Source organism: Prunus dulcis, chromosome 6 (assembly GCF_902201215.1).
Source record: "Prunus dulcis chromosome 6, ALMONDv2, whole genome shotgun sequence".
NCBI classification, from domain to species: Eukaryota; Viridiplantae; Streptophyta; class Magnoliopsida; order Rosales; family Rosaceae; genus Prunus; species Prunus dulcis.
In genome coordinates, this window is record NC_047655.1 from 12,779,697 (window position 1) to 12,796,872 (window position 17,176).

General features: G+C 35.8%; 2 protein-coding genes across 3 annotated transcripts; both read left to right on the forward strand.

The window, feature by feature from the left end:
* The first annotated feature begins 4,868 nt into the window (after positions 1-4,868).
* LOC117631541 (serine/threonine-protein kinase TOUSLED) lies at positions 4,869-14,253 on the forward strand. 2 transcript variants are annotated; one of them, XM_034364767.1, is made up of 16 exons: positions 4,869-5,661; positions 6,433-6,522; positions 6,819-7,019; positions 8,421-8,474; positions 8,583-8,690; positions 8,823-8,867; positions 9,661-9,773; positions 9,942-10,008; positions 10,679-10,745; positions 11,384-11,478; positions 11,584-11,763; positions 11,907-12,117; positions 12,273-12,537; positions 12,940-12,994; positions 13,295-13,456; positions 13,691-14,253. In XM_034364767.1, the coding sequence occupies exons 1-16, from the start codon at positions 5,398-5,400 to the stop codon at positions 13,784-13,786; spliced, it is 2,073 nt and encodes a 690-aa protein (XP_034220658.1). In that variant the 5' UTR covers positions 4,869-5,397; the 3' UTR covers positions 13,787-14,253. The 2 variants fall into 2 exon arrangements, with proteins under 2 accessions (XP_034220658.1, XP_034220660.1); XM_034364769.1 differs by lacking the exon at positions 8,823-8,867.
* A 418-nt stretch (positions 14,254-14,671) lies between these two features.
* Positions 14,672-15,493, forward strand: LOC117632193. The gene is made up of 2 exons (XM_034365618.1): positions 14,672-15,029; positions 15,132-15,493. Exons 1-2 carry the CDS (start codon positions 14,737-14,739, stop codon positions 15,238-15,240), a joined length of 402 nt encoding a protein of 133 aa, XP_034221509.1. The 5' UTR covers positions 14,672-14,736; the 3' UTR covers positions 15,241-15,493.
* The last annotated feature ends 1,683 nt before the right edge of the window (positions 15,494-17,176 follow it).

Sequence of the window (17,176 nt, forward strand, 5' to 3'; positions counted from 1 at the left end):
AGTTTATGCATAACCTAGGTATTCAGCATATGGAGGCTGAAGACCATATACTTCAGTATTTGAAGTCATCTCATGGTAAAGGAATCTTCTTCTCTAAGAATGGAAACTTGGATATAGAGGGTTACACATACTCTGATTATGCATGATCTAAGTTTGATAGGAAGTCTATATCCGGTAATGTGTCATTCGCAGGAGGCAATACAGTAACTTGAAGAAGCAAGAAGCAAAATGTGGTGTCTTTGTCTAGTGCGGAAGCTGAATATCGAGCCCTTCATCATGCTATGATAGAACTGATTTGGTTGAAAATCCTAATGAGGGAACATGGATTTGGCCTTGAGAAACCAATGGTGTTGTATTGTGATAACACATCAACCATTGAAATTGTTAATAATCCTATCCAACATGACAGAACAAAGCACATTGAGGTTGACAGACATTTTATCAAGGATAATATTGTGAACGGCATCATTATCGTGCCTCACATCAAGAGAGTAGACTAGCTAGCCGACATGATGACCCATGCAATTTCTAGCAAAGACTTCCATACATCACTTTGGGCATGTGTGATATCTATGCACCAACTTGAGGGGGAGTGTTGGCGTGATATATTAGGTTTAGGGTTTATTATTTTATATAGTTGACTTTGTATCCTTACCTTTTTTGTATACTTTGTATATCTTATAAATACCTCAGAATGAGGAGAATAAAATAATTCAATTCATTCAGATTTCTAGAGAGTATATCTCAAAACTCTCAATGAAAGAACCAATTTGTTTGTACAAATAATTTATTGGGAGAATATTCGTGGAAGTCAGTCAAATGGTTGACCAAAGGCCCTCCAATGTCTAAGTCAGTCAAATGGTTTAAAAGAGATACAACTTTAACTGAAAGGATGGAGTTTTCCTCTACGTGAGAGGAGGAGGCACGTGCGCCAGGATAGGAGGTGACAGCACGTGGCCGTGAGAGAGGGAGAGAGAGAGTGGCATGAGAGAAAGGATTCTTGCTAGGGTTTTTAAAATTGCCTCATGTGTGGTGAGATGTCATCTTTATATAGAGCCTCCATCTTTGGTAGGGTTTGTGGAGAATAATTCCCTATTGATGGGGATTATTCTTTTCCTTAAATGAGATGAAAGGATAATATCAAGGAGATTTGGTGGAAATCGAATCCTTGATTTAGGGAGATATTCCTATCTTAAAATCAAGGATAATTGGCTAATTAAATAAAATTTAATTAGCACAATTATTTAACCTAAGGAATATTCCTTTGTCCACGTGTCACTTTCTGATTAGTTGTCAAAATTCATATAACCACATTATGTATACTAGCAAAAGAACTATATGTAATTTAATTGAATACATTTCATATTATGTAACTAGCAAAATATTTAATATATAATAAATTTAATTAAATAAATGAAAACTATGAGAAATAGGCAACAACTTCTACTTTGGTTGCTTATTTGTTGCAGTTAGGCAACATCAGCGAGTTGTTGGGGAAAAGTAAAAGCAATGACTTTATAGTCACTCCATAAGATAGATGCCAACAACTACTATTCGAGTTGCCATTGTGTTCATGCATCGACTTCTGACAGGAATATAAAGCAACGCCCTGTGACAACAACAATTTTTCCTTGCCTATACTTTCAGGTAAAGACTTTTGACATTGAGAAACAATATCTAGTTGTTGCCAAATCCATGTTTTTCGTAGTGATATCTCTGGATTTAGAAATATGAACAACGAAAGCATAAAACATTAAAGATGAGCATCTTAGTTGTTGTACCATTCAAGCCTATTCTCATTGAAGCTACACAAATGCTTGATGTTGAACCACAATTTAACATTGTAGGCAAGGGACTAGGTCACACAATGAAGTTTATGTGCCATATCAGTTTTAAAGGAGGCACGTATTCAAATTTTTCGAGCAATTGGGAAAATTCAAAAAAAGAGGCAGAACATATGGTGACATACTTTTGTCTGACTTATTCGATTGAGCAAGGTTGAATTTATGTGCTAGATTTCTTATACTACCTTAAGAGGAGGGTGCTTGTAATGTAGCTGGCTTGGAGGCGGTAGCTTGATCGTATTTTGGAATTGAGAATTTAGTCTCATGTGTAAACTAGGGTTCATCATATGGTTTGCAACCCGTGTGCCGAAGGAAGCCGCCCCGAGCCCATGATATATTATAGCTTGGCATGACCCAATTTTTTTTAAATGGGCAACCCTTGGCCCAAGCGCGACCCATTTGAGCTCGACATGGCCAAACCCAACTCGACCATCTTAGGCCAACCCATATAATAAATATGATTTAAATATACCATTTACAAATATTTAGTCTATAATTAATATGTATTATGTCAATTAATCTTTTATAAATATTTGGTCTATATGTACGGTGTTATTTAGATTTGTTTTTTCATCGACACAAATGACATAGCTTTGTTAATTGAAATACCGCAGTGCAGCGACATTTTGCCTGAAGTACGTCTATTCGACAATCTATTTTAATGGTGATACTGTGTAATGATGCCACCGAATGAATATTGACATTTATTGGACCGTATTTCCAACTCGTCATTCTGTAAAGTTAACCTGTGCATTTTCCCATTTACACATTTTTAGTCTGATGCACCTCAAAAGCAAACCGTCACTTGTCCTTCTTAATAAATCATCATTAATTATGACATAACTGGTTGCCTGAGATCTGATTTTTTTGCAAATTGGCTTCGAAGGGTTTGAAAGGTAGTTAAGGAAGGGAATCCTCCAATCAACATCATCCAAATTTATCTCATTGACCTCCAAGCTCATCCTTAGATCCATACAGGTTTTGTTGCTTAAAGACTATATTTGGTTGTGGCAGTAGTGTTCATTTAAGCTCTTGGGTTGATTTAGGTTTCAGTTATGTTGGGATTAGGGGTGGGCACAGTTTGGGTTGGACCGGTTTTTGCCTCAAATTAGAACCAATTTGGTACTATTCATCCGGTTTGGTTCGGTTTGGTTTTAATAAAAAATTTTCAAAAACCGTCCGGTTTGGGTTGAATCGGTTTCGGTCTGGTTCGGTTTTGAACAAGATTATAAAAATTAATTTTTAATACAATTCTCAACTGAAAATATTATTATTTTTACTTGAAAATTAACAAATTATTCAATTTCATATAAAAATAAATATTAAAGTTAGAAAAGAGAGATATTTTGAAATTGAACTTGGATAAATATTAGTTTTTTTTGTGAAATTAAAAATAATTATATATTGAAATTATATATTTTTTAATTTGATCTGTTCGGCTCGGCCTAGTTCGATTTTTGAAGACATGGAACTGGATCCAAAATCGGTCCAATTTGGTTTTTGACCGATTGTTGACTTTTTGGTCAACTCGATTTTTTTCCGGTTTGGTTCAATGCGGTTCAGCTCGAATTTCCGGTACACCGGTTTGAGTGCCCACCCCTAGTTGGAATTATGCTTAATGTGGGGATGTGGCTATTGTAGTTGTTGGTGTAGCTTTTTTCCGCTTTAGTTTTATTTTTTTTAGCATGGTAATTTTAGTAACATTTTGGGCTTAGTTTGTAATGTTGAAATTTAAGCCATCTTTGGTCCAGAAAAGGAAAAAAAAAAAAACCTGCGTTAGTGGGAGAGCACTCTTGTGGGATACTCTTTTATAGGCAATGACGGAACTAGGCGCTGCCATGACCTCTGTCACTAGGGGTGGGCACGGTTCGGTTCTCACCCCAAATCGAAATTGGGACTATTCATCCGATCTGATTCGGTCCAGTTTGCCCACAAGTCATTTCGGTTTCTGATTTTTTCAGTTTTGGACCAGAATTAATTTTTTAAAATATTTACAAAATCCAACAAAAAATTTATTTTTTGGGCTTAAAAATTAATAAATGACCCAATTTCATGCAAAGGGAGGTGATTGGACCTAGAAAAGACAAGTGATTTGGAGTTGGGCTTGGATAATGATTAGTTATGGGCTTCAAAATTTAACATTTGGGATTAAATATTTTTTTTAAACGATTTAAATTACAAATCTGATCCGGTTTGGCTTAATCTTGTTTTTGGTCAACTAGGTCTGGTTTTTGGTCAACTCAATTTTCCAGTTTGAATGCCTACCCTAATCTATCACACCCCATCTTTTGAGAAAAGAAAAAAAAAATAGTGTTAATAATAAACATGTTATTAAAAAAAAAAAAAACCCAATATTGCCCAAAGTATAAATTTAGCCCATCTCTACACTTAACTTTACTTTCATGCCACAAGAAAAAATTGTACTCTGCCTCGATATGAATACTTGGTTCCCTCCTTATTTATAGAAGTGGTTATTGATATTCTTAAATAAATAATCATACCTCCTCCCTTGTAGAATAAAATAAGGGAGATATTGCAATTCTAGATTTATGAAATGATTTTTTTGGTGCTAATAACAATTTCTTTAAATTATTAAAAACATTAAACTCCTTATTTTGTTTAAAAAATAATAAATTCATTGAATTAATTATTTTGTTTAGCCACCAAACTTACTACACACGAAACCATTCCATTCCATGTGTGGACCGATGAAGATAAAAGAAGACAGAGTCTCCCCTATAAGCTTTTGATTACTTTAACATGCTCCCTCTCTCACACAAAAAAGAAAACTTAGTCGGAGACTTGAAGTTTAAAACATTGGATTCCAAATGGGATGAATAGGCACACCAAAAGGTTGGACAAAGCAGAAAAAAAAAAATTTATTTAAATATCGCAAAGGTGAGAACCAAAATTTTTGACTCCTAATGTGAAATCTTGTGGTTTATCTATATTATAACACATAAATTAACAAATCTCAAAGTCCCAACCAAGTAACAACCCATTTGGTGTTTATAATTTTTTCACAAGCTTCTTCCACAATCTACAATAGAGTGAGGCCCCTATGTTTTTCACTCACAGAACATGAAACACTCCTTCCTTGCCCAAAAAGCACCCGAAGATTCATATTTGAATAAAAAGGTACATCCTAAGATCAAAAACACGAACTCCTCTCATTTTCTTCTTCTCTCTCTCAATTTTATTACTTCCCTCCCTCTCCAATTTCCCCTTTCCCTCCTCAGAGTCCTCTGTTCCTCTCCTCCCCTTCTCCAAAATTCAAAACCCTAATTCTCTCTCTCTCTCTCTCTCTCTCAAAGGGTGCATTGAGAGTTGAGAGTTCTCTTTTTGCTCCACAACCAAAAAAAGGAAAAGGAAAAAAAAAAAGGAAAAAAAACCCCAAACATTGAACAAGAATCTCTCCTAGGGCTTAATCCATTGAAAAGTCAAAACCCCTTTTGCCCAATCCAATACCGAACCAGATGATCTGAAAAAGTTCACATTTTTCTTTTTCACCTAAACCTGTTGCTCTCTTCATTGGTATATACAGACACTACCAATGTCGGATGATATGCTCATACATTTCTCCTCCAACTCCTCAAACCAGTCGGACCAGTCTCTGCCCACCAAGATTGCCAAGCTCGAAGCTCGTATGGTCGGCAAGGCTTCCTCTGCCTCTTCCGCCCCTCCTGCTCAGCAGCAGCTTCAACAGCAACACCAGCAGCAGCCGCAGCAGTCTGCTTGGTCCTCCCTCTCCGCTGCTCCGAAATTCGCTACGGCGGACTTGGCCGAGCCGTCTACTTCGAGTGATTCCGATGACGATGTAAGCCCTTTCTCTCATTTTATGGCACAATGTGTATAATTCAGTGCATTGGTTGAATGCTTTCCACTTTAATTTCTTAATTATGTTTGATGTTGATGGTAATTGCCAAGTAATCTTTGTTTTCCATATGATTTTAGCTTATTGATTTGATCAAATGGGGATAAGCTTTTGTACATCTCTTTTGTCGACCAAATACTAATTTAATCAACTAAATTGTGGGTGTTGTGCTCGGTATAAGTGTTACTTTTTTTTAAAACATATTGCATAAAGTTTGATGCCTAACCTGTTGATGTCTCTAATCAGAAAGAAAGTCGCTGTTCATGAAATTTTATTTTCTTCATACCATTTATTTAACCATTTACATTTATGAAAGTTCCATTCCCTATTATGGTTGCTTTACCAGGTTGGGGAATGTGTGCCTGTATGACCAGTTTTGATACTTTTGATCTCACAATTTTTTTGTTTAAAAGAAACAAAACTTTATTTAATAATACAATGTTTCTATTCCAAAAAAAAAATTAAAGTCGAGAAATGTAACTAAAAAAACAAGTATTATCTATCAATGAACAAGAAGTCCACTTACAAAATGAGAAAATAACAAAATAAGCTATCCCATCCTTTTGAAATCACTCAGTTACATCTCATTCTATTTTGATCTTGGAATTTAGATAACTTTTTATTGGCTTTAATTACTTAAATCTCATAAAGTTTACCATTAGGTGTTGGATCTTTCTCATATAATTTATTTCCTGATTCATATTCTTATGACAGAATGGAGGGGAGTTTCTGATACAAGCCAACACTCAGAAGCGCCAGAAACTTCAAGAAGATGGTAATTCAACTGTCCTTGAACATGCTGAGGTAGGCTCTTGTTCAAGTTAAGTTTGGTTAGAAAACTTTCAAGATTATACTGTAGCCCACTGATTTTAGTTGCTCATATATATTTTAGTTCTTCGCTTAAATTGATATCAATCTTTTTAAGCACGTCTGAGGCAATGCATTAGAATACTCAATCAGATTTGATATTTTAGATGAAAAAGTTGAGATCATGGTGTTGAATTGTTTACTTATTACTTGCATTGAAAATTCTCCTTCTTTATATCTTTCTTCTGCATATAATCCGAATTGTGTAAATTAACATAAAAAAGCATATGCAGGCAGTGGCTGATGGGAAGCAAATGGTTGTGGAAAGCATTGATACCAAGGCAACTTCTGATGTAAATAGAAAAAAGCATGGTCGTGGTAGGGGGCATTCTGTATCAGGTCGGGGTCGTGGTTCAAGAGTTAGTGATCAAACAAGATTGCTAACTTCGACAGTTTCACCTCCAAATGGTCAGCTTGAGAATCCATACAATAAGGTATGCTCGTAGGCTTGAGCTGTTTCAGTTTCAATCCTAATCCTTTTATGGTAGCAGTTATCATCTACGAATCATCATATTCTACATATCTGCCATCATTAAGGAGGTATCTCTACTTGTCATATATTATTTGTTATGGTAAGAAATTATCTACTGTATTATCTTGACAAGACTGGTTTTGACCTTTAATGGTCTGAGCCACCTATATCTGTTGTTTGCTGGATAAAATATTCTCATAATAAATGTTCTGTTTAAGATCATCTTTCTAAGATAATTGAATGAGGATAAGTTATTAAACACGGATGGAGTTAAATTAGGGCCTGCATTTTCTGCTTCCAATCGTTTTTTTTCCTAATCTAAATTTTGATTAAGAATTGCAAATGCATTATATATCACCTAGTGAATGAGGCGAAATGGACTGCCACTCATAATTGCTTGGTTAATGACACACATGGTCTTGTTTATGCTTTTTGTTGAAAATTTTGTTATTATTGTTCAAAATATTCTGTAATCAAGATAAAATGAAGGCTCTATATGCTATGCAAACCTGGGATTTAGAGAATGCTTGTGAGTTTGTCCATCATGTTACACAGTGCATCTTATTTTTACTGAATGGAGTGATTAACTGCATACCAGTAAAGAAGTTACTGAAAGAATCTGCAAAACGTATGGATAGGCAATATTGAGATGATATTTGTGGTGGCAAATCATGCTTCCACATGAAATAATGCTCAGGTGAAAGGATAAAAATTATACATAACATCTTCCGAGAGCATTTGCTATATTCCCATTCAGGACTGCCTGCATCCTATCCCATGTGTAGTTGATCTGGTCCCTCTTTCAAGTAGACCACAGTTAGATATTTAGGGGTATCATTCTATGGCAGAGAATGAGATATTTAGCATCTTTAGGGGTGTCCACATCAGAACATTATGGGATAATCCAATCTGGTTAATTCAGCTCAGTTGACTGGGAGTAATGAGCTGATTGCAAGTTTTTCGTCTAATTTTCTGGGTTGTACATCATTTATTGATGGAAAACTTGTCTATCTTGTCTTGTACTTCTTTCTTTTTAGTAATTTTTTATTATTTATTTTTGTTTCCTATTAAAAAAGGATACGATTTTCTCTGGACAATAGAGATATCTACTTTTAATATTCATTCCTCTTTGGAATAATACAGACAGAAATGGATAATGAGACAATGCAATGAATCATGATACATAAGAGATGATTACAATTTTTATTTGGCCTATACAAAATAATATTTTTAATTGCAAGTTCATATATACTTTTATGCATAGACCAAATTGTTAATATTTAAAAGACTTTATTTTTTGATGCTGTATGTAGAACAGAAATATTTATGAATGAACTGGTATTTTACCTAATCATACTTGCAGGATAGTAGGCCTAAAGAGCAGCTTCGGAATGACAACAAATGGTCTTCATTAGATGTATGATTTGGTTTCCTTCGTTCATTTTGCAATTATTTGTCACTCTTTATTTGGCACATTCTGCTTTTGATATTTCATAGTTTTAATATTGCTTCTTTGTCAAACTAGGAGGAGGTTGCATCTTTACGTGCTACAGTTTCTGCGCTAGAGGAGGACTTGCGTAAATCACGTCAAGAGGCCTCTGATTACCAGAATCTTTACCGCCAAGTAGAGAAGGTAATAAAGTTACTGCCAATAGTTGTCAAAAGTACAATAGATATGCTAATGTAGTATAGTTTGTTTCTTGGGCTTTTGTTTAAAATGAAAAGCCTGTTGTATAAATTCCATTATTATCTGTGATTTGCGCAGGAATTGAATGAACTAAAAGATAATGAACAGCAAATGAAGCCTAAGGTGTGCTCTTCTGGAGGATTTATATTCATCAGTATTTCCAATTAACCATTATTACATAAAATATTCTTTTGTTAATATTTATGATCTTTTCCTGGTACATTGTTCCATTTTGTACTTTATCATCATACAATGTCAACTTTCATGGAGAAAGCATTGTATATCGATAATAAACCTTTATATTGAGTTGCCGTATTCTGATGTAATCACATTACAAATAGTTTTAGCAAACTAGTTTGGTTGACCATGTTTGCAGAAATAAAGATATACTATGCCCATTTGCTCGAAGCAATTTTTATTGTGCTACTCACGTTTGAATTTCAAATTTCTGGGCTTTATCTTTTCCTCTTTTCATAGGAACATGGTAGTGGTAAAGTTCTTTCACTCTATTGCATAAACTGAAAGGTAACAGTAGATAATTTTTTAGTTGAGGGCCTTTACTGGAAACAGCATTGGAGTGGTCATCTGGTTCTCAAATAGCCATAAGTTCGGACTAACGGACTAGTGTGTGCACACTCACATACACAAATGTCATTTCAGTGGGATACTTGTCCATTAGTTTGGTGTAAGATATATCATCTTTAAGATTCATTTAGACAAGAATAATACAATGTTGTAATTGTTGGAAGGCTTGAGAGCATTACTATCGTCTGTAATGATTATGAGCTGTTGGATTCATTTTTTCCGTATACAAGCAGTGGGGCAGAAATGATTGCACTCTGTTAATTTTATGTTTATCATCCGTATGTTGGCAAATTGTTGTGACAGATACAAGTTTTGGTTTCCACTTATGCAGAGAACAAAAGTAATCTCTGATCTGCTGATATCTGTTTCAAAAGCGGAAAGGCAGGAAGCAAGGTTGAAGGTACGACAGGACTCTTTGAGGCTTGGAAATGTGGGTGTAATCAGGTAATGCATGCATTTCTTTTAGCTTCTATACTTAGTGCTTCAAAAGGGTTTTAGTGCTTGGGGGATTTCCTCATCTCTAGGTTAAAAAATTTCATTGGATCCTCTCATCCTAGTCATTCCATTTTTCTTTAAAAATATTATACAAATCATTTTCTCTGTTCATTGCAGAGCTGGAACTGTCATATCTGAGACATGGGAAGATGGGCAGGCCTTGAAAGATCTCAATGCTCATCTTGTATATTCTTATAAGAAATTTCTATTTTAAACTTTGTTTTGTCATGCCAGCTTATTATTTTTATGTCTAGTCACAGTGAATATTTCTACTTTGAAAAGGTTCGTTGAATAAACCAGAACCAGGACTCGTTAGAATTTTCCCCAGCAACTTACTCTAGGATTCCGGACTACATATTGAGCTCTACAAGATATTAGGTTCTTAGCACACTATTAATTAAAGAATCTTTTTCCTATTGAAAAATTTTTCAAAGCCTTGTTTAGATGTCAGTTTCATGTCACATTTTATGCACATCTTGGGCTTGGTGTAGCATTTCTGTACATGTACTATGTTCACTGTATTGGAAGTTTCTCTATAATTCATTATCCGGAGACTTCAGTTTCTTTCTCTTAGTAATGCAATTCACAAATTTCCACCCAAATTGTTGAAGGTAGGTAAGCATTTTAAAAAGGCCTTAATAGTCTCAAACAATGTAATCTTAGTCTCCCAGGTTTTTATTATACTGTTTTTGAGTGTATCTATAGAGCTTCCACACCAAAAGGAGAGGACCACACTTTCTTTTATCGCTACAAATTCTGTCGTTTTAATTGATTAATGATCTTTGCACTTGTTTCTAGATCCATTTTAAGATAAACATATGGCATTTATTAACATGGGTTTTTTAATTTTCTAGAGACAATTATTAGAAACTAAGGAGGCCGTTGAGCGGCAGCGGAAGTCATTGAAGAAAAGGCAAAGTGGTAAAGTTATTATGCATCGACTATTCTTATTACATTTCCTTTTTCAGTTACTTTTGGTTTATACAATGATCCAGGAATTTTATTATTTTGTGTCTGGTGGATTTACTCTCTCTCTCTCTCTCTCTGTGTGTTGATTTCCTGTTTGTCTTGTTTTGCATAGGGCAATTGTTTTGCCCTGGTATGAAGAATAAATCTATCAAAGTTTAATATCTTTAGTTGTCATTCTCTTGAGTCCTATAAAGTCGCTATACATGTTGAAATATATATATATATATATATATAGGGACATTCTCCAATAAGTATTTAAGTTAAGGATTGGTTACTTCTAATCTCGGCCGTTGGATTGCATTTAAGAGACTACCAACACATTTAATGAATGCAAACCAATGGCCAAAATTAGAAGTATGTGACCAACCCTTAACATAAAATACTTATTGGAGAATCTCCCTATATATATATATATATATATATATCTCTCTCTCTCTCTCTCTCTCCACACATACACACAAAAGAAAAAAAAAGACTAGTCATCCTATTTTCCTTGAAAATATGAATCTCAAATTTGCATCAATTTGTAGTCTTTGTGAAGTGGAGTAGTCATTTTCCACTTTTTAAATTGTGATTTTTGTTTCCTAAAGATAAGGGAGATGGAGTTGATGCTGAAACTGGAGTACAAGAAGAATTTCTAGTCCAGGATGAGATCTATAAATCCCGTCTAGCCAGCATCAAACGAGTAAGTTTTCTAGTTTGTCTAATTTAGTTTTTTCCATCTTTTTATTTTTATTGGGAAGTCCTTGTTTTCTCATTTGTTTGTCTCTCAACTTATGGACTTCTATAGGAGGAGGAAGTTCTCCTGCGTGAAAGAGACCGCTATGAACTGGAGAAAGGAAGGCTTATACGTGAAATGAAACGCATACGAGATGAGGATGGTTCCCGTTTTAACAATTTTCAGATTCTCAACCACAGATTTGCACTCTTAAATCTTCTTGGCAAAGGGGGATTCAGTGAAGTTTACAAGGTCGGAACTTTGTGAAATGTCGTTTAATAATTATAAACATTTCAACCAATTTTAAGTAAAGGTCTAGACAATTCATTTGCCAATGTTGGCAATTGTAAAGAAATACCTTTTTGCAGTGATTTGAAGTAAGAACTTTCCAGCAGGCATTTGACTTGGTAGAGCATAGATACGTTGCATGTAAACTTCATGGTTTAAATGCTCAGTGGAGTGAAGAGAAGAAGCAGAGTTACATACGGCATGCAATCCGGGAGTACAATATTCACAAGACCTTGGTGCATCATCACATTGTCCGGCTTTGGGACATTTTCGAGATTGATCAGAATACATTCTGCACTGTATTAGAGTATTGCAGTGGTAAACTATACTCTCACCATTCTGTCCTTTGAATGATATTAGTTACTTTTATTCTAAGAGGAAGATATGAAAAATTAGCAGCAGTATAGAATTATTGTCTCAATCTTTCTTCATATTCTTTTTGGTTTTATTAATATTTCCTTTTCTACCCTCAGGGAAAGATCTTGATGCTGTCCTTAAAGCAACACCTGTGTTGCCTGAGAGGGAAGCTAGGATCATCATCTTTCAGATATTTCAAGGTCTTATATACTTGAACAAAAGAACGCAGAAGATTATACATTATGATTTGAAGCCTGGAAATGTTCTATTCGATGAACTTGGGGTTGCAAAAGTGACTGATTTTGGTCTTAGCAAGATAGTGGAGAATGATGTTGGATCCCAGGGTATGGAACTTACATCCCAGGGTGCTGGAACTTATTGGTAAGTGATGCAAATAAGCTTATGCACATGTGCAGAATTACATTTTCTTTTAGAGGAAAAAAGTTGAGCTTCCCTAGGCATTTGAGACATCCTTACGTTTGAATTTATATTTATGTGATTCTGTTGATTTTAAATCATCGATGTGCATCCTGCTTATTTTAGTTGTGCATTTAATATATAAAGTTCATGTGAAAACTACTTTTACCTCTACAATCTTTGAAGTTTTTGTGCGTGATAATTGTCATGCTAGTTTAGTTGGGAAGAACGACTGGAAAGCATAATTCAGTTGACTTAAAGCTTTGTTCTGTATTCCAGTGGTTTTCTTCTGTCTTCTTCTCCTTGACATTTGACTACATTTGGTTTGAATAGCAGCATATTTGATAATTCCTTTGTTATTTGCAGGTATTTACCTCCTGAATGCTTTGAGCTCAGCAAGACACCTCTTATATCATCAAAGGTTGGTGATTTCTTGTAAATGTGCATCTCCTTGTGATAGCTGGGCAGCATGTATATGCAGCAAATAGGCCAAATGCATTTCTACTGCATTTCTGTTGATAGATAACTTTTCTTTTTTGGCGCAATATTGCTCTAGAGCATGTAAGTGGAGTCTTTTACTAGACTGTTGATATGATTGGTGTCCCTAGAGTCTTCTTACTTGAAAAGAAAGCTTATTAGAAAACCAAACTCTTTCACTTCACCTTTATTCTTCTCAACTTGGGTACCAACATTTTTTGACATGGTCTCTCTTGGAAATCAGGTTGATGTTTGGTCAGCAGGTATTCTACTATACCAAATGCTATTTGGCAGACGCCCTTTTGGGCATGATCAAACCCAGGAACGAATACTACGGGAGGACACAATTATTAAAGCACGAAAAGTTGAATTTCCTTCTAGACCTGCCATCTCAAATGAGGCAAAGGTGAGTTATGCCTTTAGTTCATGCAGCATGTTTAATTTTTCTTGCTTGGACATAGTTGGTTCTTTGGAAAGAATGTATGATAGCATTTGAACTCAAGCTCGTTAGGTGCAATAGAATTGCTAATGTCATTTAGTTGCCCTTAAATAGTGTTCACGGCTTTCCCTATTCATTGATGGACATTTGAGGAGAATTCTGAGCAGCTTGTGATACCATTTGGCATATTTCTGTTCGCAGGATTTTATTCGACGCTGTCTAACATATAATCAAGCAGAGAGGCCAGATGTTTTAGCAATTGCTCAAGATCCATTTCTCACATACTCGAAGAAGTAAATAGGAAGACCCAAGAGCTAGCTCCCACAAAATTTTGCTTGTTTTCCTGCAATACCCACAATGAATTTTGTACAGCTTGTAAAGGTTTGTTACTCATTGTAGCTGTGTACTCCCCTCGTTGGGTCTTCAGGTCTTGTATTTTGACCTCATGCTTGGGTAGGGTGCAGGAAAAAAGTGTGTAATTTTGGCTGCTCGCCTATTGACTTTTTTTTCTTCTTCTTTTTGTTCTTTCAGCATAGTTATGTGTCTGATTTATCCCTTTTCCATCATGTATTGGCATTCTACTTTTTGAAAAAGAAAAGAAAAGCAAAAAGCGAAAAGAATAGAGTTTACATGAGAAGGACTTTGAAGCTTCGTTAACTCTTCTACAGATGCCGGGGAGAAAATTTTTTGTTTTCCCCAAGAATCAGTTGCTCCTTGATCCGAAAACGATTTATGGATAAATTGAATTCCATTGTTATGAAGCATCTATATTCAACGAGGAACAGTGGATTTCTTTGGCAAGCTTAAATCAAAGTGAAGGTGATATGTTTTTTTTATTTTTTTATTTTAAAGGCAGCGATTTATTTTTAAGCTGTAAAAGGCAGTTTGAGGGTCTGTTTGCCCATCAAGTCTGCCCTGTTTACGGTTAAGGTTTCTTATCGAAGTAAGAGGAGAGGGTACAACGTTTCCAGAATAAGTGAAAATCAAGAGAAGATTTTTACCAATGTGCATTTTTCATTATGCTTTATTTATTTATTTATTTTTTGGGTCAGATCCATTATGTTACGTTTGTTTGTTTGCGTAGGTTTTCTTTTTTACCCTAATTTTTATTATGTCTTGGTCATGTAGATTTACATGTGGTTGAATAGTAGTGGTATATATACACACAGAGAGAGAGAGAGAGAGAGAGAGAGAGAGCCACATAAATATTATCCCCATGATATCAAATATTAGACAAAGAGACCATAATGGCATTATCCTTGTCTTCCACAACTGCAATTACATGCTCCAAGCTCCATGACAATTCAAGCCTTCAATTCAACACCTCAAACACCTACAAACGAAGTCCAAATGCAGTGAGCGTCAAATGTGCATCGACAGAGCCACCGGCAGCAGGGGCCGGATCGGGGGGGAGGAAATCCAAGCTTGAGATAGGCTCTCCTATCATCGTAGTTGAGGCTCCAAGAATGATAAAAACCGCGGCATCGGTTCCATGCCTCAGGGTCAACTCCGGCTTGGTCAAACCCGGTGATGTTGGAAGGTACACTTTCCTAATCCCTTGTTTAAATAATTTGCATTAATATTGTTAAGTATGACTAATTGTGTGTGTGTTTTGTGTGACTTGGCTTGCTTGGTGGTGCAGAATTGTGTCAAGAAAGCCTAAGGATGTGTGGGCAGTGCGGCTTTCAATTGGCACTTATCTCATTGATGGCAAATACTTCAAGCCCTTGGAGTTAGAGCTTGACTCATAGATGATGTTGTATTTTTACCTACTCATTTCATAGTGCCACAAATCTCTGTTTTATTCCTTTTCCATAATGTTAAAGGAAAACCCTCTGAGGCTCTTCCTAGTACGCCAAAATAGAAGAAGGAATATTTACTATTCTTCATCTCCTAAATGTTCTTCCCTAGCCTACGTCGTGCCTTTAGCAGTTATATTTGATAACTTTGCAACAGAGTGTATACCAGTCTTATTTAATACAAGTTGTTTGCCCTTCAGTTTTAGTCGAGTCCAAAAGTGTCATGCAACCCAAATGACCGAGTTGGTTAGACCCAAATAGTTCACGACGCTTAAGGGAACCCGACATACTATGACACTAGGCACATCTTGTCATGCGAGGTTCACATGAACCTCTGGAAAAGAAATAAATTTATGGACTAACGATAAAAGACACCTTGCTAGTTTAGGGTTATTCTCAAATTGAATTCCGTGGTATCAATTTTATCAATTTACGCCCTTACATTTTCAACATCGTCCAATTTCATCTTTTCGTTAAGTTGACCAGACGGTCAATCGTTAAATGCTGACCTGGCACCCGTGGGACCTACCCCATCAACGCTTTGACCATTCCGCACATGCCAGTTGAAAGGCGGTTTTGGGTTTCGACAATTCAAAAAAAAAAAAAAATTTCACACCCAAATTGGGCACGCGTTGCCAAAGCTGGAGATCGAAGAAAAAGCCCCAAATTCGTCCTCAACCTCAGTTTAACTTAAATCCTAAATCTCCATAGCTGAGAGCTCAAATCTACGATTTCAAAGAAGTGAGCCACCCAAAAGGTGTATTCGAGTGTATTGGCTCCTTAACCCAGAAAACGAAGGAGAAATGGAGCATAAGGCGATGGTGTGTTGGTGTGGTAAGAATGCAACAATCCAAACCTCGTGGACAATTTCGAATCATGGGAGACGATTCGCTGTGTGTGCAAAGGTAAAAACTGGATTTGGTGCAAAATATTAGATTTTGAATTGTAGCAAGTGCAAATAATAATTTACATAGTGGGTTTTGTGCAGGGTAAAGGAGGTTGTGATTTCTGCGTTTGGTAGGATGTGGAAATGTGTGAAGGGTCTAAAGTTGTGATTCCGGGGTTGTTAAAATAACGGGATAAGTTGGAGAATTCACTAGCAAAGGCTAGACGCGCAAAAAAGGTTCTTTGGGCAGCATTGGTGGTGTCGTGGATGCTTATTGCAATGTTCTTCTTCGGAGGGAATGGTGGATCAGATAGACTAAAGCTGAAGACTTTGGAATTGGCATGAAAGGGGGTGTTTTAGGAATGCACTGTGCTTTTGGTATGGGAAGTACTGTGCTTGTGGTGTAATGTAGTGTGCTTTTGGTTAGGGTCTGCACTGTGCCATTGGTATGGAAAGCAGTGTGCTTATGGTTATGTAATGGGAATGAACATTTTGCATTTTGGTTATGTAATGGGAATGAGCATGATGGCTATGTAATATCCATACAATGTGACATTTTGATAATGCAATAACCTGTTCATTCCAACAACTTGTTTGTACAACATATGAACAAATTCATTTCCACTTGCAGCATTCCAACAAAATAGGCCACATAATAACATATCCACTTGAAGCATTACAACAAAATAGGCCATAGAATAACATTTACAACCTTCCAAAATAACACAACCTGTTTTCCAAAAAAATAGTACATGTTTTCCAAAAACATAGTACCTGTTTTCCAAAAACACAGTACCTGTTTTCCAAAAAAACAGAACTTGTCTTACAAAATACCACAAGCTATCTTTCCAAAATAAGGCAACTTGTCTTCCAAAATAACATAATAACCTAATCCAACTAGCTAATAAAGGTAAAACTGTCTTGTGATAACAAAATAACCAAACCAGCTAATAGAACACAGACAAGTGTGCAAAACCATCATCATTCCTTGCTCAAGTCTTA